Source organism: Phalacrocorax aristotelis, chromosome 2, assembly GCF_949628215.1.
Source record: "Phalacrocorax aristotelis chromosome 2, bGulAri2.1, whole genome shotgun sequence".
Taxonomy (NCBI): Eukaryota; Metazoa; Chordata; class Aves; order Suliformes; family Phalacrocoracidae; genus Phalacrocorax; species Phalacrocorax aristotelis.
In genome coordinates this window covers 39,078,860-39,104,667 of record NC_134277.1, presented here as the reverse complement: position 1 = coordinate 39,104,667, position 25,808 = coordinate 39,078,860, and the positions used below count along the sequence as shown (strand labels likewise).

The 25,808-nt window shown below is 42.1% G+C and overlaps 1 protein-coding gene and 1 long non-coding RNA gene across 3 annotated transcripts in view; one reads left to right on the top strand and one right to left on the bottom strand.

Moving 5' to 3' along the window:
• Positions 1-7,398: 7,398 nt before the first annotated feature.
• On the bottom strand, positions 7,399-10,305 carry LOC142052699 (uncharacterized). Its single transcript, XR_012658944.1, has 3 exons — positions 9,740-10,305; positions 8,162-8,228; positions 7,399-7,707 (listed from the first exon to the last, which is right to left on the bottom strand). It is a non-coding gene; the product is annotated as an uncharacterized LOC142052699 (long non-coding RNA).
• COLQ (collagen like tail subunit of asymmetric acetylcholinesterase) overlaps positions 9,583-25,808 on the top strand; it is a 46,425-nt gene continuing 30,199 nt past the window's right edge. For both annotated transcript variants that reach the window (XM_075083172.1, XM_075083171.1), the window contains exons 1-2: positions 9,583-9,809; positions 24,614-24,726. In XM_075083172.1, the coding sequence (XP_074939273.1) occupies positions 9,704-9,809; positions 24,614-24,726 (219 nt within the window). In that variant the 5' untranslated portion in view covers positions 9,583-9,703. The remainder of the gene's footprint in view (positions 9,810-24,613; positions 24,727-25,808) is intronic.

The window sequence follows — 25,808 nt, the reverse complement described above, 5'->3', positions numbered from 1 at the left end:
GGTTGGGAAACCCAGAAGTTTAGGCCAGCAGAACTTGTCCCCTTCAAAGAGAGGACACTGGCATGCATGAAAGGGGCTGGAACCTGGGACCAACAAGTGGTACAGGAAGAGTATTACAGAGATGTCCAAAACCCAGCAGGCAGTTTAACTGTGGGACCGCAGGTGAAACCAGCAGCAGCCACAACAAAATGACCAGGTGTAAGGAATGAGAAGTAACATTTGTTACTGTCTCAGCACCTCACAAGATAGTTCAAGGTGTTGAGTATGGGTTGCTGCAGCCTCTTGGTGTGCTCAGCTTGCTAACAGCTTTAGTTTGCAGTAATTACTAACATTTTCATAATTATGTTTCACCTTTAGCGTACAGTAAATTTTGTAGACTGTCTGCCCTGTGAACATTTGCATATATGTTGTATATGCTTGCCTTCAATGGTTGTGGCCATATAGTATCCACCCATTTTGATGAGGAATCAGATGTATACCTGGTATGGCTAGATGTGGTTTTAAGCACGCATACAAAATCCCAACTACACTTAAACAGCAGTGCATCTTCAGGCCTACCTCTCTGTACCCAAGAAACAAGCACGCGCTGGCTGTAAGCTATAGTACAAGTCCTGTTGAGAAACAGGAGTGACTTCTGCCCTGAGTACATCATTCCTTTATATGTTGGGATCAAAATCCCCATTGCAGCTCTTTTTGTGCTATTTAAAGATCTCTACTAAGCACAGCCATCAAGAAAAGAGTGCTTGGCGCTCCGCTACTTAGTGATGTTCTGAGATTAGACCAGGTATCTGAGCTGATCGTCTTTATGACATACAGGCAATGTGACTTCTGCTGATTTAGTTACCTATAACTGAATATTGTAATGAGTAAGAAATGTCTATTCTGAAGAAGACATTTGCTGTTTGTTCTGATCATTTGATTGAAACCAGATGGGGCAAGGTTTAAAGAGGCCCTCAGTAAAGCAGACCCCTTCCCAGCTAATTATGGCACACACTAATATAAATGAGAATTATTTCAGTGTCTGTTCTTTCCAGGAATCTCTAGGCTGACTGAAAAAACAGTACAGAAATAAGTAATAGAAATTAATAAACGACAATTTGCTTGCTTGAGTCAATGCTCTAAGAAATTTTTGGTTTTCATCAGTCTTTTCAAAGGGGTGATAAAGAAGGTGAGGAAGCACACAACTGAAAATGCTGCATAGAATAGTTTAAAGTGCAATTTTTTTACATTTTACCTGTACAGGATTTCTGAGCAATCCAACTAGCAATTAGTTGTGTAATACCTTGGGTCAAATTCTAAACTGGATGCAGAGAAGGGATACTTTCGAAGACAGGATTCAAATTCCCATATTTTGGAGTTGAAGAAATGGATTGGCAGCCCATCTAGGGTTGTGTAAATGACCACAGACACATTAATGCCAGCAGCTTAGAACATCATTGCGCATAGCTGATGGGAGATTTCCTCTAGTACTTACAGTGTTGGTAACGCTACCACATGAGGAAGGTAGTGGAAGACTCGTATAAGCCGTCCACACCTCCAGTCTACACAGCAACTTACGGTTTTGTCACTCTGACTTCCAGAAAGCAATCACTATTTCTGGGTACAAATTTTGTGCGGTGACTACATGTGGCTGTTGCGGCATGAAACTTAGCATAACCTGAAAGCCTACCTGAGAACCAAATTCTTGGGCAGAGAGGCCCTTCTGCTCTCCCTATGGTGGCTACAGTGACTTTTCACACTTCTGCATCACCTTGCAGCTGCAGTGGTGACTGCAGTGTCAACATACACTCAGGCACTCATCCAAGCTAGAGCTCCACAGTGTCTGGATACAAGTCCCTCTCTAATGATATCAGCACGTTAAACGTGTAAAAAAAAAAAAAAAAGAAAGAAAAAAATTTGGCACTTTTTTGAAGTGCTTGAAGAACTTGTCATCTGTCTCCTTGGCGCTGTCATTAAGATGATGCGCACGTATGGCATTTTATAGTCCTTGGCCGGGGGAGGTGCTGATACCAATACTGGTGGTTTTGGAGGCACACCTCAAGTTCCAGCCAAAGCAGTGCATTCTTGTTACAGTGAGGAGATATGGCTGGGATTTAGGTACGAAAGCCTCATTAGCCAGGCCATAAGCGTTCTGCCTGGTCTGCAAAAAACAGGGATATCACTCAAGTGCTCAGAAAATGAGTAAAAATTATGTTAGGAAAAATTAGTATTTCAGTCCTACCAGGGATTTTAAGCTACCACAAATAAGCAGCTCATGCTGGGTCTTGTTCTATGTAGCTGAAATCACTGAGACCTTTATTACTGAATTTAGTGTGAGAGCTGTTTTTTCTCAAAGTTTTCATCCCTGTGTGCCAGATTGCCGCATGGTAAGGATGTCTTAAATACAAATGATTGAAGCTTCAGAAGTAGGACTTTATAATGGAAATGCTAATGCAGCCTTAATTAAAGCTCCCTGATTCTGCAAAGGGAGCTGGAAAAATGCATTTGTCTAGTTTGATTAGGCTCAGCTGTTACCCTGTGTTTAGAAAACAACCACCCTGGCACATCACAATGACTGGGCAATGTGCAGTGCCCAGCCATTTTGTATGCAGCCACAGTAAGAGTGCGGCCTGGGCTTCAACATTTGAAGCACCCTAAAAAGGTAAAGCTTCTCCACCCATAGTCTGACCCAGCGCACCTTGAAATTGGCACGAAATTTGCCATCAGCTTGCAAAAACACAGCAACTTCAAAAGGTAGGTGTGGGCTGCCCAACAGATGCCGCATCAGAGAAGTCTCATTGAGTTTTACTTGCTGTAGTGTCATAGTCAGGGGTTGTGGCCAATTGTTTACTTAAAAAAAAAAAAGGCAAGCAAATTTGGCAATATGCTACTACTTCTTCCTACTTTTTTCTATTGGGACCTATTTCTTTACTCATTCCCAGCTTCATACGGTTGGTGCTTTTGTCAGGCACTTGGATAAACAGGTGAGTGGTGTTCTCTACTGCTGCTCCTCTGGTGGGTTCAGCAGCTCTGCTCCTGGTTCTGCGTTCTGCCCAGAGATATCCATGAGAGGAGAGGAAAACCAGCCATGGGAAAGTGAGGCATCATGCTATTTTAAAGGCAAGGTGCCTGAAGCTTTTTCAGGCCCTGATTTGGCCTGATACCTATGCACATGCTTCATTTCAGGAGCAGCTTCATTGATTTCACTTGCACACCCGAGGTTACAGTCATGATTAAGTCTTCTGCTGACTTCTCCAGGTTACGTTCTCATTAAGTCTTCTCCTGATCAGTGGTGCTTTGGTTGCTCACCTGATAGGGAACCTCTACAGAAGGTGACAGTGCCTATGTTAGGGGGCATTCTCCAAGGTGTGTATGCGCTGGTCTTTGGATCTGTGTTTGCTTGCATCTTAATGGCTCTAGTGCAGTACAAAAACCAGGTGCTGCATTGCCAGCATCCATGAAGCTCTCTGGAATGAAGAGTTCTGAGACGAGAGTAAGTGTTAAAACAATAATGTTAATATTTTTTCCAGCAAGAATCTTCACACAGAAAAAAAAAAGAAAATTGTGCTTTGTGGTGGTTAATTGATTGGGCTTTTTGGCAAACTAGATGATAAATCACCTAAATTAGGAGTCCTGAGAGCCAATTACTGCCAGATATTTTTCTGTTCTGTGCCTCCAGCAGCACTGCAGTGATACTAGTGCAGGCAGTGAGTTTTGCAGACCTTCACTAATAGAAGTAAATAACAGCAAGAGACAATCCAAATGAAAATAAGAGGAAAGAATTACCCTGAAGACCTTTTCCATCTCCTTTAGACGTAAATATGAAGAACAGACTGAGTTATAGCTGTAACTTGTTTGTTGTTCACCACCCTAGGATGCTAAAGGCTATTTATCCACTTAAGTAGTAGTAACTGCAGATTTCAGCTGGCCAGGACTCCCATTCTCGGGACCATTGTACACCTGGATTTCCACAGGCATCCTCTTTTTTCCAGTGGAACACTTTTCTATGAATAATTCTAGTATTTTGCATGTTTGTCCAGTATTTCCAAATACAGGGCAATCCTGGAGGTACCTCTTGATTCTGTGCAGACTTGTGAGCCTGTGTGGTGAGTGCATCTTGTCCAAGAAGCATTGAGTATTGCACACATGTCCTGCACGGCTGTTTGCTCCTGTGCAGTAGATACAGCACAACCAGAACATGTTGGACACACTATATATCCACCAATAACTATCTAGTACCTGAACATCTTAAGAAGCCATCAGACTTTCTGCACATTTGAACAATACGTTCAGCAAGTCCATGGAATTCCTGCCTATATAGATTTTTACAGCACATACATCCTAAGGAAGCATAGGCTTTCTGCCTGTCTACTGCATTATGTATATGAACATATTCTTTTTGTTTATGACCTGCCATTGTGCAGCATTTCATACAATCCCACAGCAAATGCTAAATGATTTGCAGTTTGAAAGGCAAGGTCTAAAAGGCGGATAAACAGGAAAGGAGAGGAAAAGTAATGTTATAAAAGCCAGCAGCTGAATTATTGTTTTTAAATTGTTCCATTTTGTTGTGTCTTCCAACATTAAAAGGCCACAGCGGGGTTCTTTTGATAGCTTTGGTGGAAGTCACTTGGCATTATCCCATAATCTCTAATCATGTTCATAACTCTTCTACGTTGTAGTTTGTTCCATTATCATCAATAGAAAAAGAAATGTGTGCATGGGGATTACTCATAGGAGGGGAAAAAGTGAAGGACTGAGCCTTTGAAATAGGTCTAAAGGTACAAAGTTAGAGTTTGGAGCTCAACTTTCTAAAAATGGGGTGGGAGCTTGGCTGCTCAAATAAATATATAAACAAGTACCTCTGAAAGGTGTAAAAAGAAATCACATCCCTAGCCAGTTTTGCATTTCTGCGAATGCAGAGTATAGAGAAAAGAGGAGATCAGAAGGCCGCTGCCTGTCACACAATGTCCAACATCCATTAAGTAGCTAATTTGCAAAAAGGGTTGCCTCTGGAAGCTGCTAGGCATCAATGTCCTGCCTTCACCCTGTTCATCCAGTGGGTAATCTGAAGACTTACTAGTACTGGCTTGCCTTTAGCTGGCCAGCTGCGCTGTGACCTGATACCCTGCTGGGTGACTGGCGTGAGTGGAGCTGTCGATTAAGTCAGAACTTTCTCACGTTGTTGAGTTTACTTCATCGCATAATTAGTGCATCTATTCCTACAGACTTCTGAATTAGATAGGCTTCTGAATTATAGGCTTCTGAATTAGATCTAAATATGCCAGCGAGGAAATGGTGAAGCCATTTGCTGTTTTTCTGTACTTACTGTTTCTTTTACTTCAGCAGCTGCCTTTGTACTTGTAGATAATACCATCTCCCAAAGTGATGTTAGCTATGTTGTCAAAGTATTAAATCTAAATGTTAGTTGAAATTGATTCAGATGTGCAAAATTGAACAGGTGGCTTTATTGTGAAAAACAATTTTTGCTAAATAATTACCCAGCAAGAAAAACAGAATATAAGAATCTTTTCCATCTCCTGCATTAATTGAATGAACAGAATTCTTCCATATGACTTTGCAGACATAATCTGTTATTGAATTATTGCATTAACACCGGGTTGCTTTTCTTTTGCCCCACTCAACAGAAGAGCTTTCAGACTTTTGAACTAGAAAGTCCCATTATCTATGTCCTTCTGACGAGACCAGTGTTCATATAAGACCTTGAGATTGATGATATTTTAACTACCTTAACTTTCCATTGGCTTGTCAATGAAGGACCTGGCAACCAAAAGTGGATAGGACTGGGAAGAAGCCTTCTTTTTAACAAGAATTCATTAATTCTTGCATAGAAAAGGTAGGTTCATAAATTCTGTTTACATGTAGGATCATCAGCAGATTCTTCCACCCACTTCTAAGAGTTCACTTCTGGGTTGAAAAGGTCAAGCAACAGTTACTTGAGCAGGTAAATTGTGCAGACTGGTTTTCTTTCATTGTGTGTTCGACATTTTTAGTTGCTATGGTATGTCTCAAAATAGGATTTTTAAGACTGCAGTTGATTCCCTGTGATAAAACTGTGGGGATACTTAATCTTTGAACAATAAACCGCAGGTGACATTTGGGGTTCTGGGGTTCTCAGTGTCACAGTGTGAACACAGTGGCAGTTCATGTTGTCACTGTGGAACAACTGGTTAAAGTCAAATCCTCAAAACCCTTTGTTCTTGCTTAGGCCACGGTGGTGTAAGACTCAGAAACCGCAGAGTGTAAATACTTCGCTGTGTTAAGCTGATGTTATCTGAAATGGAAATACTGCTGAAGCCATTGTATTTCCATTTGATGAACGCTACTGGTATTATAGTAGCAATTCTAGGTAAGACACAAGTATGAATTATGCAGGAAGAAACATTTCCTCTGTTTCTAGCAAATCCATAATTTCATGGCAAAATTTTAAGATTTTCTAAAAATATTTTTATTCCCAATTTTTTATGGGATCCTCTCCAGTGGTTGCACTATGCGGTCATATTAGTGTGGGTTTTCACTACATCAGCAACAGCAGCTGCAGTGAATACAGAATAAAGAAAAAAAATTACTTTGTTATTAATTGCTATTTGGATGAGAGACAAAGACTTATCTCAGAGCATTGGCCTTAACTACCTGGTGCAGGGCACTCTGAAGGGAGCAGAAACTTTCTGTTGGCTTCATTTCCATGGGCCCATGGGAATAGCTCGGGGAATGAACTGCCTGACTGAGCAAGGTCACAGGTGATAGATAGCTCAGGGGCCTGGGAAGCACACATCTGTCAAGTTTCTTGCACCATGTAAGACTCTCTCTGCTACATGACACTTCCCCTCCTCGGCATCATCATGTAATGATCGTCATGATCAGAAACAAGCCTTGTAACCAGGTGTACATCCTTGTCATCTAGTGTGGAGAGTCAGTTGGCAAGGAGTGTCAGTCTTGTACACTGACACCTGACTAAGTCAAAAGCAAAAAGCCCGCAGCTTTTGTCCATTTTATTTCAAATGGACTTCATTCTTCTCCCACTGAAACAGTTAGCAGCCTTGCCAGCAGGTCTAGCTGGCCGATGCCTTAAAATTAGAGGAAACAAAAATGAGTGCTTGTACCTTGGCGTGGCCTTGCTTGCTGCCCTGTAATGAGAGCTCTCCTTTGTGTTGACCTAATGGTGATCCCACTAAAAACTAATGAGTTGTTGAACTACCGCTACATCCTGATGAAGAGGTCTCTTCAAATATAACTCCAAACATCTCCTTTTGTGTCCTTTGTGGAAGGTGGTGTGTTTTCCACAGCACAGTGTTTGCTTACAGAGCTTTGCTCTTGCAGCGGCTGAGAGCCAGTGCAGATCAAACAGGCTCAGACTTCAGAGTGATGGAGATGCTAAGTCAAAAGAAAGGAGAATGCTGACAAAACATCCATTTTTAATTGGGGTTCTCCACTGAAAGATAATGAATCAAAAATCTCTACTTAAGAATTGACTGTAAAGCTAACTATTTATTTTTTTTTTAATTCAAAAGCAGCCCTGGCTTTCTGTATCACTTCTGGCCACCTCCAATATAGTACTCTCACTTGTGAGGGAAAGGTATACTCTTGGTTCCTATCTTCTTTAGAGCAGGTCAGAAGGGTGGATGTGGTTTGTGGTAGAATTCCTTGCAACATTCTTCAAGCAAGATGATGGTGCATTTTCACCTGAACGTGCATTTCTGTTCTAGGCTGAAGAAATTAGTAAGGGGGTGAGGGAGGAGGGGAAAGATATGGGTCCTACTGCGTGATTCTGGTTCTCTGCAGTATTGTTGGATTAATTAATTTCCTTGTCAAACAGAACACACTTTGTACTACAAATTTTTACCAAATTTTCTATTGCTAAAAGAGTACAGGAGGATTTTAGGAGGACTTAAAATTACTCAGTTGTTGCTTTGACTACCTATTGAGTTGATCAAACATTTCCAGAGGTGAATCTATTGATAAAATCTTGACATTTTAACTTTTAAACTATTTTTTGCAGCATCCACGCAGGCTTCTAGTGTGGGGATTGTCGACTGCTTACCGTTATAATCAGGCAACTGGACATTTGTCTTACATGCTTAGGGCTTGTCATGATAAACTGTGCAGGAACTATGCCTTTCCCTTTGAGGTGTAGCATGCAGAGAGAAGTAATGGTGCTTGCTTAATCCATGGTCATCTTTGTCAAAGAAAGAATCCAAACTGCCATCTTCACTAAAAACAGCCAAATACTAAAAAGTAACAGACAGTGGAATATGGTAGATTAAATTTAAAAATAAATTCAGTTATCCGAAGTGTTGCAGTACTGGAAGGAGATTTTAGAAAGCATTATGTTACATTAAGTATGTCCTTTAAGGATAGAAATATGTAAGGCAGATGTGATTGTTCCTATCAAACCGTTACATTTAGAAAAATTTTGTTAATATGTTTGCAATAGCTGGAAAGTAACAGCCAAGGCTGTTTAACTAGAATTGTGGAAATACATCGCTTTGCCCTTTTACTGGTGTACTCGGTAAGAGTGAATGCCCAGGGGGACTTGTCACCATCTCTGTCAATGAGTACTTTTCTTAAATGAAAAAAAAAAATCAATTCTATAATCAATCCAAAAGATTTCCATGTTTGTCTTGGGAGTAACAATAAACAGTGGGCAAAGAAAACCATCTCTGTCTGGAAGAGAGGAAGTAATGATGGGTGTCGTGCTGAAGGAGTACCTGTTTTTCATGGAAACCCCTGTCAGATTCCAGGCAGAAAGGAGGATCCCTGTGCTATTTATTTTGAGGACAGAAATTTATTTGCAAAGCCCTGCCAGTTGCAATAAGGCACAGAAACACCAAGCTTTTGTACAGGTAACAAGGACACATGCTGCTTTTCAGAGAATCAGGTTTGTTTTCTTCCCACAGTGCTGTGTAGTGTGTTGACCATCACTGCTCCCGGAGCTGACAGTGTTTCACTCACCCCATTATGGCACACATATTGTTTCTTCCACCTGTTGCACCCTGTCAGTAAACTTGTTGTGGTCCTGTAATATCTGGCACTGTGAATGATACCGTCATTTTCACTTAAATCCTAAATAATAATCTGTTCTGTGGTTTGTGAAGCCTTTGTGGCATCCCTCAGCCTGAGCTGCACTCTGTAAATGAATGCAATGCTTGTAACTACCAGTGATAAAGAGATGTTAGGTCACAGCTCATCTCTCTCATTAAGGCAATTAGTGACCTGGAGAAGATGATCAATCAAGGATTTTATGCATCTTGATGTCGGTGTCTGGTTGCCTGCACCCAAGGATGCTGTTTATAGTCCAGTTTATAATTTCTCCCTTTCCTGCTCATCATTAATATTATGCAAAGTCCATTTTTGCTTCTGTTAGCAAAGCCAGAATCCCCCATGCCCCAGTTTTAGCAGCTAATGTCCACAATAGGGGCAACTGATCCAGCACAGGAGTTAAATATAACCATGTCTAGTGTAAGGAGAAGATTTAATGGGAAATGGTTGGCATTCTTTTTTCCTAAAGGCACGGAGAGGGTGGGGGAGAGGGGGAGAGAGAGAGAGGCATACACACACACAGACACACACCCGCATCCCACAGCAAGGGAAGAGGCAGAGAGCAGGCAAGGCAGAGAGGGAGCGAGGGTAGAGAGAGAGAGAGAGAGAGATCCCCAAAGCAGCCCTGCGCCTCCGAGCTGGAATCTGCCAGGGTGCAGCCAGCATGTTGGTCCTCATCCCACTTGTCTGGGGATCTTACCTGCAGCTTTTCTTCTGCTTTGCTTTATCTCAGACTACGTACGTTGACAATGTCTTCTCAGTTTCAGCAGGTAAATTGCTTTAAGTCTCATTATTTTTCCTTGCTTGGAGCTCTCCTCTGCACTCTAATACTTGCACTTTCTGGTGATTTGGAACACAGGATCAAAAAAAAAACCAAACCAAAAAACAACAAAGCAACTTCAATTGCAAATCTCAGTGGAGGAATTTTACATTGCAGACCTGTTCTGCCACGTGCCGGGACATTTTTGTTGCTTGCTTGTTTTTGCTTTTTGCTTTATTATTTCTGGTTTCAAACCCCTCCCTTCTCTTCCCCGGGAGGAATAATAGACAAGATCCTCAGCTGCTCTAAAATGCTTTTTTTCCGTTGACTTCTATGGTGCTGTGCTAATTCGTGGATCTGGCCCAATTAGTATATTACTTGCATGTCTGCATGTTTCTTTCTATTTTGGATGAGCTTAAGTAGATTACAGCAAGGGAAAGAAAATGAATCTCAATGTATATCTGCTTCTATAAATAAAGCCCTGACCTCAATGAGTGCTGCCGGAGTCCGACTGGATGTTAGCAGAGTAAACATCATCTGGCTCTGGCTATGTCACTAACAAATACTCAAATGACTTACATAGCAAACAAGAGTCCACTGCATGGAAAATCCCTGCTAGGCAAAGGCAAAACAAATTAGTTGTCGGCTGAGCCAGGGCACTGGAAATCCCACTTAACAGATTTTACAGTTTCATCAGCAAGACCTTCCTTTAGCCCCGTTCAGTGCAAAGGAAAGGGAAGTCGGTGAGAGCTCTGACTCCGTCTCTCCTTTGAGGAACTTTCACCAACTTAGAGCAAATTGCTCTCTCCTACCTTCTGTCTGTTATTCTGTGTCTGTCAATAGAGATGCTTCTAACCAACATCGTAGATTCTTTCAGTGTCGAATTTGAGATGGTTTGACTGGGATTTGTAGGTCAAGGCCAGCTATACCTACAGATCCTCCCCGGGTCTTTCAGATGAAGACAGTGACCAAAAGGGTGTACATTTTAAGACTGTACATACAACCTTAGACATGAATCTAAAGACACAAAACCTTTCCCTCTCTCTCTAATGTCTCTGGTGTGACCACAGGGCCAGATGGTTTACATTCAAGGCATTTAAGAGAGAAAGGTGGTCAGGAGGTAGCTTCCATGAGATGATAGATTTCTGCTCTAAATAACACTAAAAGTATGAATTATTTCCTCTAACAGTCTTTTAAAAGTCTTTTAAAATGTGCAGAGCTAGGACACTGTATTCCACTCCTAAAGGTTTGAATAGTCCATTCATTTAAAGATATTCTTATTCAAATAATAAGATTCTGAGGACTGCAAGAGAATGCAGATATCCTTTAGGAAAAAACCCTATAGCATTTAATAATGCAGCCATTAGAGTTCTGTAGTAACTTCAGATAGCTTTTAAGATAACATCTAGAGAAGCCTAATGTTCAAAGAAGTACATCCTTTGAAAAGCCATTTAATCCATTCTTTTGAACCTTTGGGAGCTAATAATTTTTTCTGCTAACCTCTATAGAATGCCAAAAAGCATTTACGTTGGGTATGCTTCTTCCATGGTATTGAATTAGTTAATGCTGAGGTATGGGAACCATAAAGTTTTATCTTCTCTAATATATTCTAAATTGCTTTGCAATAGCATGGTAAGTTATTAGACATCAAAAATTGTTTTGAAGAGCTTTACATTTATTTGATGCTTGTAGATGCCACCCAGGCAAACAAGAATTTCACATTTCCGTCGCCTCATGGCCTGGCCTTTCTACTATGGCACACACTAGTGTGTCTAGAGAAGTCATTTAAACTGTTTGCGAAAAATAACAGTTTAACAAACAAGTCCTTTCTTTTCTGAGGGGGAAGTTCCTATTTCTGCTGAAAATGTAGTAGAAGAGGCAAATATGAAGGAAAACGCATAGACCATTTTTGTCCGCACAGGTGCTTTGGGGCAGAAGGGTACTATAGTATTTCATCAACAATTCAGCTATGTTAACAAGGAGATATGAACACCATTTGAATTCCTAAATCTGCACCAGTGAGAAAGCTGAGATAGAATAACAATAATTGCACAGCAATAAAAATATTTTACGGCAGTAATGCCACACGTACAGGTTTAATGTTAAGGATGGTATAGTGTCAAAGTAGAAAGAGCACTTGGAGACGGCAGGCTAATCTTCCACCCAAATAACATGTCATGAAACAATGACCTACGCCTACAGCTCTTGAAACTTGCTGTTGATAGCAGCAGATGCTGCCTGGTTGCTCATAAGGCCGGACTCCACTCTTCTTCCACCAGTAGAATATTTTCCATGGTGTGGCCCCCAGGGTTTGCCCACAAGAGACCCCAGGGGTCCCCAGGAAACAACAGCAGCCAACAGTGGTCCTCCTCCTCCTCCATCCCTGCACGCCAACAGCTTCTGGTTTCAGGCATGGAGAAAGTGTGAACCCAATCAGGAAATCTGGTTCCCAGTGTAGCAGCTCGGGGAAATCGCCACCCCATGCCCTGCTCCACAGTAAGCCCTGCACCATGCTCTTCCGGCCAAGCCACTGCAAATTTCCTTTATACCCAGAAAGCTCTTAGCAAGGCTTTTATCACAAATGTACTGTAAATGTTTACTCAATATGTGGAAAAAATAACATCTGGTGGATGAGTCAGTCATAATCCCAGAACCACAGGGCTGGATTAAAAGCTGTACTTTGGGGAGCTGTTATACGCCTCTGTGCCATTATTACTTGCTAATCAGGGCTACTGGGTATGAAAAATGACATAATAAATAAATTCCTTTAGTGCTTTGATTGCATCTGCATTTTAAGAAACACCTCCTAAGAAAAAAGCAAAAACGTCACTATTTTCTGGTATAAATCTCACAGTGGGTACAGAAGATGAATTAATTCCATTTAAATTCTCAGTTATTTTAATGGTCTCTCAAATATTCTGTGACTGTCAGCTGAGGCAATTATTTGTATCTGGCACCAAGGTGTAATTTCACATTCAAAGAATGCATTTCAGCACCGTACTTGCAAATTTTAAAACTAATCACATTTAACAGTGAGGATGTTCTTAAGTGACAACTTGTTTTTCCTATGGTTGGGAAAATACATTTGGGTATTTTTCAGGTATGTCTGGAAACTGCTGGGCTAAAAGTACTTTTATTTCTGTCCTCACCTTTGCATAGCAACAGTCCACAAATAGAAATGTTTACAGGTCACAAAGCTGTAACTAGAAAGCGGAGATGAACAACTGGTAGCGGGGGAAAAGTGTTTGTAAAATTATTGGGGAAAGAAAAATAATCTGGATCATTGTCTGTTTTGCTGCCAACCCCGCCTTACAGTCCTACCAGCCTCAAGCAATAGTGCATCCTTGTTTCTGGAAGAATTTTGAATGTCATGTCAGCTCCAAAGGGTTGGATCCCCTGGTGCTGAAGCATCATTTCTGGAGGAAATCCATCAGGGAATAATATTACAACACGCCTAAGCATGTGGCTGTGGTTCCACATGGCAGTGAAGACCCCCAGGGGTGGGTAGCTCAATCCTCCTGGAGACAGCAGGTTTCTTTTCAGGGTAACCTGTCATATCCCACCCTTGCATCACTGTATTTATAGTGTCCATTATAACCATTTTTCAGAGCTCAGCTCTACTGAGGTCCACTTGAAGAGGTTGCACTCGTAATGAAAACTAGGCGTGAATTTTATACTCATTTTCAGTAGGGTTACATGAACCAGTCTGCACCTTGTAAGAACCAGACTGAAGGAAGCCACCTTCCAAATTCAGGTAGTAGAAAGACTCTTTTCTCTCCCCCTCATTCCTTCTCCTCCCCTATTCTACTCATCCAGGCTGAAGGTTTCTGTGGTTTTGCAGAGAGATTCCAAAGTATTTAAATTACCAGCAACAGTGTCTTGATGCTTCTTCTGACCCAGACTGCCTTTTATGCATGCCACAAATGTATTCCTTGATTGAATTTTCTCCTGCAATCAGTATTGATACACAGCCCTATGAAAAGAATATGGCTGATTAATTTAAAGGAACAAAATGGGACGGTAACATCTGAGTACTACTGGCAGTATTCTTCATGCTTTCTTTGACTTTATCCCATTATTTTCCCAAAGTAAAGGAACTCCACATCTCACGGGTGGGTGGTATAGCCTCTTTGAATCAGGAAGGTGTAATATTAACCTGCAACCAGACCTTGTGTGGTATAGCTGTAGAAAACAATTCAACTATATCTTGTGTACTGACACTGTTGGAGCAGTAAGAGCTGCAGTGAAGGGCAAGGTGGGGTGGGAACAGGAGCTGTGCAGGGTGACAGCCTTGGCAGGGCAAAACACAAGAGGGGACCTTGGTACTCCCTGCGTGGCTCCACTGGTGGGAGAGCATATTGTGTGTTTGTGAGAGAGAAAACACAAAATCATGTGGTGATTCCTGACATTGAGGGAGTTGGGATACTGGCTGCCTTTCTGTAAAAGTAGTATCTGACCCCATCATCAGGGTGTTTTTTTTCCCTCTAATGAAACAACCTGCAGGAACCCTGAATACTGTCAAAACAGACAGCAGAGGTGGCAGCTGGATGTTTTTTGTTTCTAAGGAGAGTAATTGTAAATATTTATTTGCATAAAATCATAAGGGAAAAAATGATCAGAGTGATTGCAGGAGAAAGAAAGTTGCGGAAGGTATTTAAAGTAAAACCAACAGCTGGAAGACTCTCAAAGGAAGCATCCAGAGCCTACTGGGAAAACAGCTGGAAGGGTGACTAGCCAGCAGAGGTGAATATTTGAGAGGCAAAATTATCAGCCCAGGGAAGGAAGTCTGACTCTGCTCTGGAAAGTCAGCATGGGCCCAGGAGGTGCCCCGCATCCTGACTCTGTTGGTCAACAAGTTTCTCATGGAACACGCAAGAGCAGGAAATCTTTGGTTAGATTAAAATTCCTGATGGAAATCACAGAACCACAGAATGGCAGGGGTTGGAGATCAGCTTGTCCACCCCCCCTGCTTGAGCAGGCACACCTAGAACAGGGGGCACCGGAACTCATCCAGGCAGGTTTTGAATGTCTCCAGGGAAGGCAACTCCACCAACCTCTCTGGGCAGCCTGTTCCACTGCTCTGTCACCCTCACATTAAAGAAGTTATTCCTCATATTGAGGTGGAACTTCCTGTGTTCCAGTTTGTGCCCATTGCCCCTTGTCCTGTCATTGGGCACCACTGAAAAAATCCATCCTCTTGTAAACCACCCTTTAGATATTTGTAAGTATTTATAAGATCCCCCTTCAGTCTTCTCTTCTCCAGGCTGAACAAGCCTAGGTCTCTCAGCATCTCCTCATAAGGTTGATGCTCCAGTCCCCTGCTCAAGCAGTTCCCTGTCTTTCTTAAAATGGGGGGCCCAGAACTGGATGCAGTACTCCAGATGTGCCCTCACTAGGGCAGAGTAGAGGGGGAGGATAACCTTCTGCTGGCCACACTCCTTTTAATGCATCCCAGGATACTGTTGGCCCTCTTGGCCACAAGGGCACATTGCTGGCTCATGGTCAGCTTGCTGTCCACCAGCACTCCCAAGCCCTTCTCAACAGAGCTGCTTACCAGCAGGTCAGCCCCCAGCCTGGACCGGTGCATGGGGTTGTTCCTCGCCAGGTGCAGGACGTTATACTTGCTCTTGTTGAATTTCATCAGGTTCCCCTCGGCCCAGCTCTCCAGCCTGTCTGGGTCTCGCTGAATGGCAGCACAGCCTTCTGGTGTATCAGCCACTCCTCCCAGCTTGGTATCATCAGCAAACTTGCTGAGGGAACACTCTGTCCTTTCATCCAGGTCATTGATGAGTATGTTGAACAGGACTGGACCCAGCACAGACCCCTGGGGAACACCACTAGTTATGGGTCTCCAACCAGACTCTGCCCCGCTGATCACAACCCCCTGAGCTCTGCCATTCAGCTGCTTCTGTATCCACCTCACTGTTCACTCATCTAACCCACACTTCCCAAGCTTACCTATGAGGATGTTATGGGAGTCAGTGTCGAATGCCTTGCTGAAGTCAAGGTAAACAACATCTGCTGCTCTCCCTTCATCCAGCCAGCCAGTCATGCCATCATAGAAGGCTATCAGGTTGGTCAAGCATGCTCTTCCCTTGGTGAATCCATGTTGACTACTTCTGATAACCTTCTTGTCCTATGTATTCCTGGAGATGACCTCCAGGATGAACCACTGGCAAAGGCTACAGCTTCATCAGGAGAAGGAAAGCAAAGTATCATTGGTAATAAGAGAAGGCAGTCACCTGGCTGTGGATCTGGCTGGGCAAAGTTCTTGGGGTGGGGCATTTAAAGGCTTTCTATCTTGTTTGTGGCTCACAGAAGCCTGAAGGGGAAGGAACAGATTCTTTCAATAGAATCTCTCTTAAGCTTGAAAGAAATAAAACAGCCTTGGGATTGGCCATTTGCACTTGATTGCCCAAATAAGGGGCTAGAAAGGTAAGCCAAAATAAGGGTTGTATAGTAGTTACCCTTCTAAGCTGATAAAGGCGGCAGTTCCTAAACAGCCTCTGTGGAGGTAGAAAAATAACAGTGTTGTATGGTTAGTGTTGCTTGAAGTAAATGGGACTTTAAAATAAACAGTTACATTAAAGAAGCACCTGATTTGACTTCATCTGTAGTTTCTCCCCTGGTAGATAGGAACTGTGAGAATCAGGTTTCCTAGTCAGGTCAATCTGGATAATACTCATGAATGAAATTACCTTAGGATTCATAGATAATTCTCTGGTGGCATATGGTGAGACTGCCTGTTCTGGGTCAGGCGAGAGCAGAGCAGCCACGCTAGTGCACAGCCTGTCCGTGACATCATGCCTGCCCTTAGCCTGGTGTTGGGAAGGGCAAGGAGAAGACTGATGCAAGCTGCAACAGCAAAGGACCCCCAGGAGGTCCTGTGAAAGTAGCATTAGACCAATGAATAGAAGCCCACTTGATCTTGTGGGTGAGGGACAAGGAAAGTACATCCGGAGGTTGTGGCATTTGCCTTGCAGTAGTAAATAAAAATCAGAAGAGGACGCAGCCACTAGTGAGGAAGATGAAAGCTGATTGTGCCAAGGCTCCTTAAGTACAGCTCTGGGTCTTGCACGCAGTAGAGGAAAGGGGCTTCTGACCTGCTTGTGGCATTACTGGATGGCAAGGCACTCAGTTTGTCAAAAAAGGTTCAGTGACTATAATGCAAATGAAGGGAAAGGGTTCCATGAAATGCTGTTTAAGGTATCATGAACGTTCACTCACTCAAGAAAATGTATGTCAGAGGACAAAGTGGTCCCCCATGTCTTCCCCGTGCCCCCTGGTTTAATATAAAGATTGACTTGGTGGGCTTCACTTGGTGAGCTGATGGGGTAGAGGCATCCTAAATACAGAAGCCAGGTTTGATACCTGGACTCCTGAAGTGCAGGAAGCTGGGTCTACACTGGTGGCCCTTTCAGATTTTTTTTCCGGGGCAACATTTGTATTACAAGTAAGGCAGCTGTCCGGCTTGAGATATCGAAGGTCCTCTGGAGGCATGACCCAAGCAAAGCCAACATTTTTCAGGCAATTCTTCTGTGGTGAGCAAGTTCTCCAGCTGCCAGGGACAGTGGTCAGTACAGGAGCTGAGGCAGTGCTTGCTTCACTCTCCAGTAGAGGAAGCAGTAACTGGTCTGAAAGTCTTTCTATAACTTATGAAGGTTTCTGACAGGCAGCAACCAGTCCAAAAGGGAACCTCAGCTGAAAGCAACACTGCAGCTGGCATGGAGATCCCAACTGGTTCAAGTAAGCTTGTCCATGCTGCATTGCTGCTGTCAAAGAGCATAGCACTACCTGTAGTCCATAGGTATTGACCATGCAAGTGAATACTAGATTTTTGTTGTGACCAGACTGGAAGGTGGAGGCTTAAATTCCAGTACGGCAAAGCAAGCTGTTTCAAAAACAGGTGTTTTCAGTGAGTAGATGAGCGCTCCACCAACAAGAAATCCAAAATGCTGTAAAATCAGCTTACTTCCTATGTACTAGGAGAAAAATAGTGTTTGTAGGCCTCTGCTCCTAGTACAGGCAGTTCATTTGTGGTTTTGTCGAAATTACCAAACCCCAGCACAGGAAGGTAACAGCCTGTGATTTCTCATTTTAGCCCTCTTGGTTTTTACAGTCTGTTTCATATTGGACACAGAAGCTTCCCGTGAGTGGGGTGTATTGACGCAGGAGCACCAGCAGCATGATTGCAGCAAGAGAAACTGCAAATCTTAGTTAAAACTATAGAAAAATGTAATTTCTGTTTATTCAGGAGGAATTTTGCTGTCAGGATAGGCCATGTATCCCTGCAGTCTTTAACTCTTGGTGCTAGGATAGAGTGTGATTCCAAAATCAGGGAGCACATTCAGCTGAAATACAACACAGGGCTTGCCTAGGATATGTCTGGGAGACCTATTTCATGCTGCAACTTAGTAGGTGGAAGAGAATTAGGAAAGCCCTTCAGCACTAGGGGGAATTGTTTTAGGAAGATCAGAAATAGGTGACAGAGAAAAATCCCACAGGAATGATAAGACTCCAACCTAGATGTTCTGTTTCTCACCTTCTCCTCTCTAAGGAATCACTGCTTCAATGAAAAGGAAATTGGGGGAATGCTTTCCATGGTCACATGACTGTAATGGTAGAAGAGCTTATGGGATGAGAAAGTGGATATAGGAAGAACACAGACGAGGGCTGAGACAGTGGGGTGAGGAGAAAAGAAGCTGTTAACCATTTTTCTCAGGAACTAGCAAGTGTGTATGAATAAATGCATGTGGCTGGGGAATGCACACAAGTAAAGGGAGATGCTTTGTCTAAAGAAGGCAGTGCTACAATTTCAGTTTTCTTCTACCCAGGGAAAAGTGTCAATGGATACTTTTTTTTTGCTTTTTCAAACTACAAAAGTTAATGACTTTTTACAATGCTAAGTCAATACAGATTTATTTTTTGTGAAAGGCAGGAGAATAAAGACAGCTGGGCTGTGAATCTGTTGCAGCAAGGGAGTCATGAGGAATTAATTTAGTCCATGGCAGCAAAGTTTCAAACAGGAATTTGAAGGCGTTTCTCTGAAGTCTTTCTGAACACACAACAGCACCCACAGTCTCATAGGGATTGTCTGGGACCATCTGAACATGCGGTGGAGCAACATCAAAGTCAAGTACATGTTTGATCTATGCCAGCACCGACAGATTATGATCTTGCAGTTGCAGAAGGGTGGTACTGGTGTCTCTCAGCTTTGTTGCTACTGATCTCACAGATAAAGAGGGAGAGGACAGTGTGGCAGTGAATGACACGTAGAAGTCTTTCGGAACCAGCACAGCAGCCATCTTGCATTAATCGTTAGGATTTCAGGCTCTTCTACAGATGGTAGTAAGTTCTTAGGCTTTAATACTCTTTATAATATTGGTCTGGTGTAACAACCAGTTGAGTTTTATAATCTTGCTCATAAAATGACTGAGACAAGATATTGTGATTTACCAGACTGGAACTGTTTCCAGTATTGTAATTGAGTCATCCGTGGCTTCGGGGGAGTTGCCTAACTTCTCTGTGCCTCTGTTTCTCATGTATATACAGTTGTCAACATTGTTTAGCAGTACCTAGAGCTCCGTACCTCTGCAAATGGAAGGCAAGAGAAGGAAAATTGCACAAAATAGCCCTGTTGTGGTTATTGTGATTTATAAGACATGGGTTTATTTTATAAACCCATATTATAACCCACTGAAGTGTTCCATCCATGAGATTTTATTGGGACTTTCATGTTCTTGTGAACTGGAGCACAGAGCCAACCCAAGCAAATGCTCCTCTTTTTGTACTGATCTCAGAATTTTCCTTCTGCAGTCAATCCAAGAGAACAGTATATGAACTTTTGGCATGTGTGTTACCTCATACATGCATAAACACACAGAATAAACGGCTGAAGTATTTGTGTATAGGGAGCAAAAGGCCTTTCCCTTGCTTAAGAATCTCACGTGTCCCTTTTCTTTCCTGTCTCTTCCATTTCTGCGGCGTTTTCTAAGGCTGACCTGCAAAAGATGCAGCCATCTACCGCTCATCAGCCAGGCTGTGAAGAGTTTACCTGCCTCACTGCCTGTGAGCACGCGGGAGGTACCAGGAGATGCTGGGGGCTGCGGGCTGAATATTAGGTGGGGATGGAGGACAGAGTGTCCTTGCTTCTCGAGCCGGGTGAATACTATGATCCACCAGCCAGGCAGCATGCCAGGGTTCATGCTATTGTCAAGCTTTTTGAATGTCAACTGATTTTAAATACTTTTATTTATTTATTATGACAGCTTCTGAGTGTGTGCCAGCTGGTAAAGTACACATTGCTGCTGCCAAAGCCCAAGCCACTTTGGGGATTAAAACCAAAGTATTTTCAAATTTTTATGAGGTTTTCTTGGCTGAAAAGAACCTTGGAAGGTTTTGGCTGGATATTTTCATTTTCTGTCAGAAGGGTGAGGAATTTATCGCTGATCATCTTTGTTCTGTTCCTTAAAGAGTCTGAAACCTCATTTCAAGCAAGAGGAAACCAGAAGTGAGGGAGAGCTGCAGTCCTGTGTCTCATATTGTAACTCCCATGGGAGCTTCGTGGGTCACCACCTCCTCTGTGCAGACACCATTACCTAAGCTGTAGGGCTTGATATATTTCTTTGGCATATTTATATTAGCTGGTTTATAGGAAACTATATATTTAGGCCATCAACTATAAGGTCTAAGTTCAAAAGGGTACTGAGAGAAGCAGATCATTCACCAACCTGTCTGTCCTACCTGGCTCCAGACACGAGCTGTATTCCTGTCTCTGCTTATATGTCCTTAAGGCACATTTTGGGTCACAGAGCTTTGTAAAACACATTTTAAAGAAGTACATATTGTTAATGCTGACACATGTCTTCGGACTTTTAAAGGAGAGCTTAATACCTGCACCTGCTCTGTAAATAAAGGATTTTGACCTGTATTGCTCTCAAAAGGCATGTTTGACAAGTTCTTAAATTTTCCTAACTTAAAAGGAAAAAGTGTCTTATTCACCTTGTAATAGATGTACAGAATTGTACTGGGTGGCTGCAGCCCGTGGTGCACTGTTCTGCTTGGAAGGATAAGAGGAGACTGAATGAATGACAACAAAGCAGATGAAAAGTCTCAGTTTCAGCTGGACAAGCCCACATTCATTCACTGACTAGTCTGCCCAGCTTGTTTGTTATTAATACTGAGCGCCATCCAAGTGGGAGAAGCACCTGTGATGGGGTGTCACCCATCAGAGGTCTCCGTCTGGCAGAGTCCTGCCTGTCGCAAGCTGGGCAGGCCACCAACGCTGCTGTTGAGGTGACAGGCCTTTGGATAGCAGCTCGGCTTGGATGAATGTGGTCACAAATAGGAAGGGAAACACGTGTTTATCTTTTTCCTTTTTTGTCCTTTCTTCCTGACAGTTGCACTACAGCTTTGTGATTTTAGGATAAAAGTCAACTTCATGATTTACTTATTATTTTTTTCAATGAAATCCTGTAAATCTAACCTGAGCCCAGGACAGCACTTCTCTAGTACTTCTGTTGCAGCTGCGGGGTTGTAGGGTTGAAGGTCAGCTCTAGGAGCTGCTCTAGGAGGGCTAAGAGACCTACGAGCCCCACTTCAGGGGACTCAGCCTGGGTGAAGGCTTCTCTCTGCCTATGCATTGCACCATCTCAGACCAGAGTTCCCAACTTCCGGCTATGGTCAGAAGCAAGCAGTCTGCAGGAACAAAATGAAACATTGCAACAGCTTATTTAGAATATGTTATTTTCTGAAGAAACCATTGCCATAGATTTATACAGTCACTTTCTTGAATTAGATTAACATATAGTCTGCACTGTAAAAATAATTTGCTTTTGAAAATTATAAACACTTTCTATTTTAAAGCTGACAATTAGAATTTTCATGTTCTCTGAAAACAAGTGCCACTTAGATAAGTCCTATAAGGAGTTTTTCATTTTGACTTTCTTCTCTTATTGAATACGTTCACTGATATTGAGCCTGTTGAAAGAGCGGTTTCCCTACAGAGGTAACCACACACTCTGTGTAGGCAGGGTCTTCCCATTTCCCAGAAAACTATGACAGTCCTATTTTTGGTCTGAGATTTTTTCCGCTGGTGGGACTGAAGTATTCTGAAGCTGTGTTTAGCAAACAAAGGTAACCTGGAGTCTAAAAATATACGTTGCATTTGCAGAGAGCCTATAGGCCTGTCAAGGTAACCCTTTTGTGATATACAAGACAAGCCAATACTGTAATGGTAGCACGCCTTGGACATATTGCAGTTACACAATCCACACCAATGAAATGCAGTGCTTATTGGAAGAAAAAATTATAGCAGTTATACTTGTAGTCACTCTGTGACTCACTCATTTTTTTGATCCCTTTTCTGTCATATCCATCTGCCATACCTGAGTGTGGGAGGTCCTTGGGTCCAGGACCAGCCTTTTCTTAAATATTTGCTTTACAAGTACATTTTTGAGAACATAGCCATGATTAATGATGGAGCCCCTGAAATATTGACTACCTACATCATTATATAATTGATATATATTCTGTATAACAGTAGTTAGATACCCTTTTTTTCTTGCTTTAGCATTGAGATCAGTACATGCTACCACTGTTTACACCAGTAAACCTAAACTGGGTTTCAACCTAACTTGTCGTGCAGTAGTATTAGAATAGGACTATAAAGACTGAAATCGATGGGTCTTTTTCTATCAACTTGGTTAGCTATAGTGATTTTCAAAATAAAAGCTGTTCCACAGAATTTCAGACTTCAGTGCCAAAAAGGGAAAAATCCCAATATTTTATAACCCAGGGCTTGACTTTACTCATGAGGACATAATAAGTATCCTGTTAAAGCTATAGATGTACATCTATATTTAATCTTATCTTTGCAAAATATTTAAAGAGCAACACTTTTTTTTTTAATTAGTAACAGTACAACTGCAGTAATGCAAACCTTCTTCTACAGTGCCTGGTAGTGAACTTTTAGCAACTAAGCCACATTGGTCTAGCTTTCATATTCTTATTCTTGTTGAATGATAATAATCCTACTGAAATTTAGCTAGGTCATGGAATAAGGTAATACTAAGAAAGAATGATGATATTGGAATATGGCCTAAAATAAAATAATAATCACATTTTATATCCTGTTAAATTACAAGCTGTCTATTGCTTTAATAACATGCAATTTAGTCCCAATGCAATATGTTCAAATACAATCCTGAAATTAAGACAACCACAGAAGTATGTGTGGTAAAAATTGAAGGCTTTAGTTACAGTTGCATAAGAGTGACTGAATTCAAGCTAAGCCAATACAGAACTTAACTCTATGTATCTTCTTATTTTATTGTGTCTGCAAACTGGTTACAAGAGAACTCAAACCTTTGCTACTTTTTGAAGAGCATTGGCATTTTTAGTATGTATTTAAAGCTCTGAATGAAATTATATATCTGTATTTTTTATTATACATCTTCTGCCTTTCTCTTAAATTTAAGTTTTTGGCTGAGTTTCAAACTTGTGAGGAAAAATTGAGAAAGAGTCTTCATTATGCATCCTTTCAGATTTTAATTAATTCTTCTTTCAAAGGTATCATTACAAAGAGGGTTTTGAAAGAGAAAAAAATCTGGATAACGTAAACTGCCCCTGAATGCTGCTGAATGGCACTCCTCTGGGCAGCTGGTTTTCATGCGTCAGGACTGAGGGAAATGCTGTCCCCATTAACATGGGGTGGTGGAACACATATAATACATTTTCTCAGGTATTTGTAAAACTAGAAGAATCACTGCCCCTTAGAAAATCTGCCTTAACCTTGAGATGTAACTAAAAGCCAGCCTGCAATTGATTTGCACATAAATCTAGCAATTTTGTGGGGTTTGTTTGCCTAGAAACTTAATTTGGAGATTTTCTATTAATATCAGATACTGATACTTCACCATGGGCTTTTCTTCCTACTGTATTTGGCACTCTGCCACCCTTCAATTCACAGACACCCATTCCAGCTGCCACTAGCCAGAGGAATAAACCAACAAACATAAATAAATATTTGCTGTCCTTGGCCCAACCTTTGCAGAAGGCCGCCACCCTGATTAGAGATGTATTACCCAAAGACTATATAGATACAGGGGGAAAAAAAAAACAGTATAAATATATCATCTTCACATCCTTTCTCTGTGAATCTTCGGTCACAGCTGATTATTTTGTTGGTGGAATTTTTCGTCTTAGAAAAGGATAAATACATTGCCAGACACAACTGAAATCCTGCCTTACCAGTCAGTCAATGGCAAAGCTATCGGCTAAATCTCAGTTGCAGAGTATTTATTCTTAGTGGTGATACACAGATCAGAAGTAGTGCAGCCTGATTTCAGTCCCAGGGGAAATATAAGCAAATGTTCTGTGGAACAACTTCCCACTGTTGTCACAGAAGTGCCTGAAGTGATTCCATCCACAGGGAAGGTTGGTGGGCAATAGCGCAGAGGGCTTCCTGGTGGCCCATGGGCCATAACGGAAGATGCTATTTCTAATAGACTTTTGGAACAGGGAGGGGAGAGAGAGAAATATTTCAATCTATTTTCTAACGTTATCTATCTGAAATTTTCCAAACTCAGCCTGTGTCATAGCCACATTAGGAGCTTAAAAATCTGCATAGCCCTCAGCACAAGAAGGATCTTTAGACTTTAGGGACCACCCGGTTTCTTAAACCCCTGCTTGAATTACAGTGTTACAATCAATGCATGCAGGATGTAGAAAAGTCCTTTGGCATGGTAACTCCTCTTGTTCTGTAAGAAATGTTTGTGGTCTTCAAGACAATGGATGAGTGTTTGTATTGAACAGATCTCCCTTGTTTGGAACAGAAGAAACAGCTCAGTCGCAGAGCGTGCTGCCTCCTCGGCCCCCCTCCACCACCCCTATTTCCACCACCGTACTTCAGGCATGGCTGGAGCCCTGTAAGTATGGCCTGGGAGCCTTTGTCTTCTTTTTATGTGACTTTTTGTGTTTGACAAAGACTGACGTATCCTCTCGAGCACTGCTTCATGGTATCCACTCAGCAAACCCGTATGGCTGTGTTGATGTGGCTCTGTCAGGACATTCGACATACCAGTCTGGGGCCTGAAGTAAACCTCAGGTAGATCAAGGAATAAAACGAGGCCGGGTTTGTTCAAGCAGTTAGTTTGAGTAACTTACAATATTCTCCTTACTCTGTTTTGGGACCTTCCTTAGAGTAAGGCAATCGTGAACTAAAGGAAATGGAAATGCAATAAACCAAGTAAGGACAGAAAGGCAATTTCCTATCCTACGCAGTGATTTCAGAGAGTACATTATATATTTGTCTTGTTTTGCATCATATTTGCCTTAGCCAGTAGGTAAAATGAAGGTCCTGAAATCCTCCTATGGAATCTATTGCCATCATTTCTTTTTGCAGCAATAAAAACGCGTTTGGGTTGTGGGAATGGAGTTTTCACTCACGCACCTAGGCACACACCTGCTCTATAAGATATGTATCCGTACACATATGTTATCATATGAAACGTACAGGATACTATGATACAGCACTTATTGCCAGGGTCTATTAACTCCAATATATTTTCCATCCCAACATAAAGAATTTCTCTACCTACTGAGTAATTCCTATTTCTTAATTCTACTATTCATTTACCATATGCAAATACTGTGATCATTGCTAGTGTTATGTAAATAATGATTAGAAAGATCCCTGACAAGCTCTAACCTCAGAAGAAATACTATGTAAAGTCCCCCATTGTCTTCAGAGAGACCAGGGTTGAGCTCAGGGTGCTATTCCCCCCAAACCAAAATCTAGTTGACCCCCCTTTCCTCATCCCCTCCCCTCCCTCTGCTGTGGTTTCCACAGAAGGGAAACCACCCAGGGACAAGATCTCCTTAAGAAATGGGATGTATTCCTTCAGTGAGGAGGAGGTTGGGACCAGGGCCCCTGAGATTAGCCCAGAGAGTAATCTGAGCATAAAATCACCCTTCACACCATCTCCCCCATAAAAACATGAAATAAAAC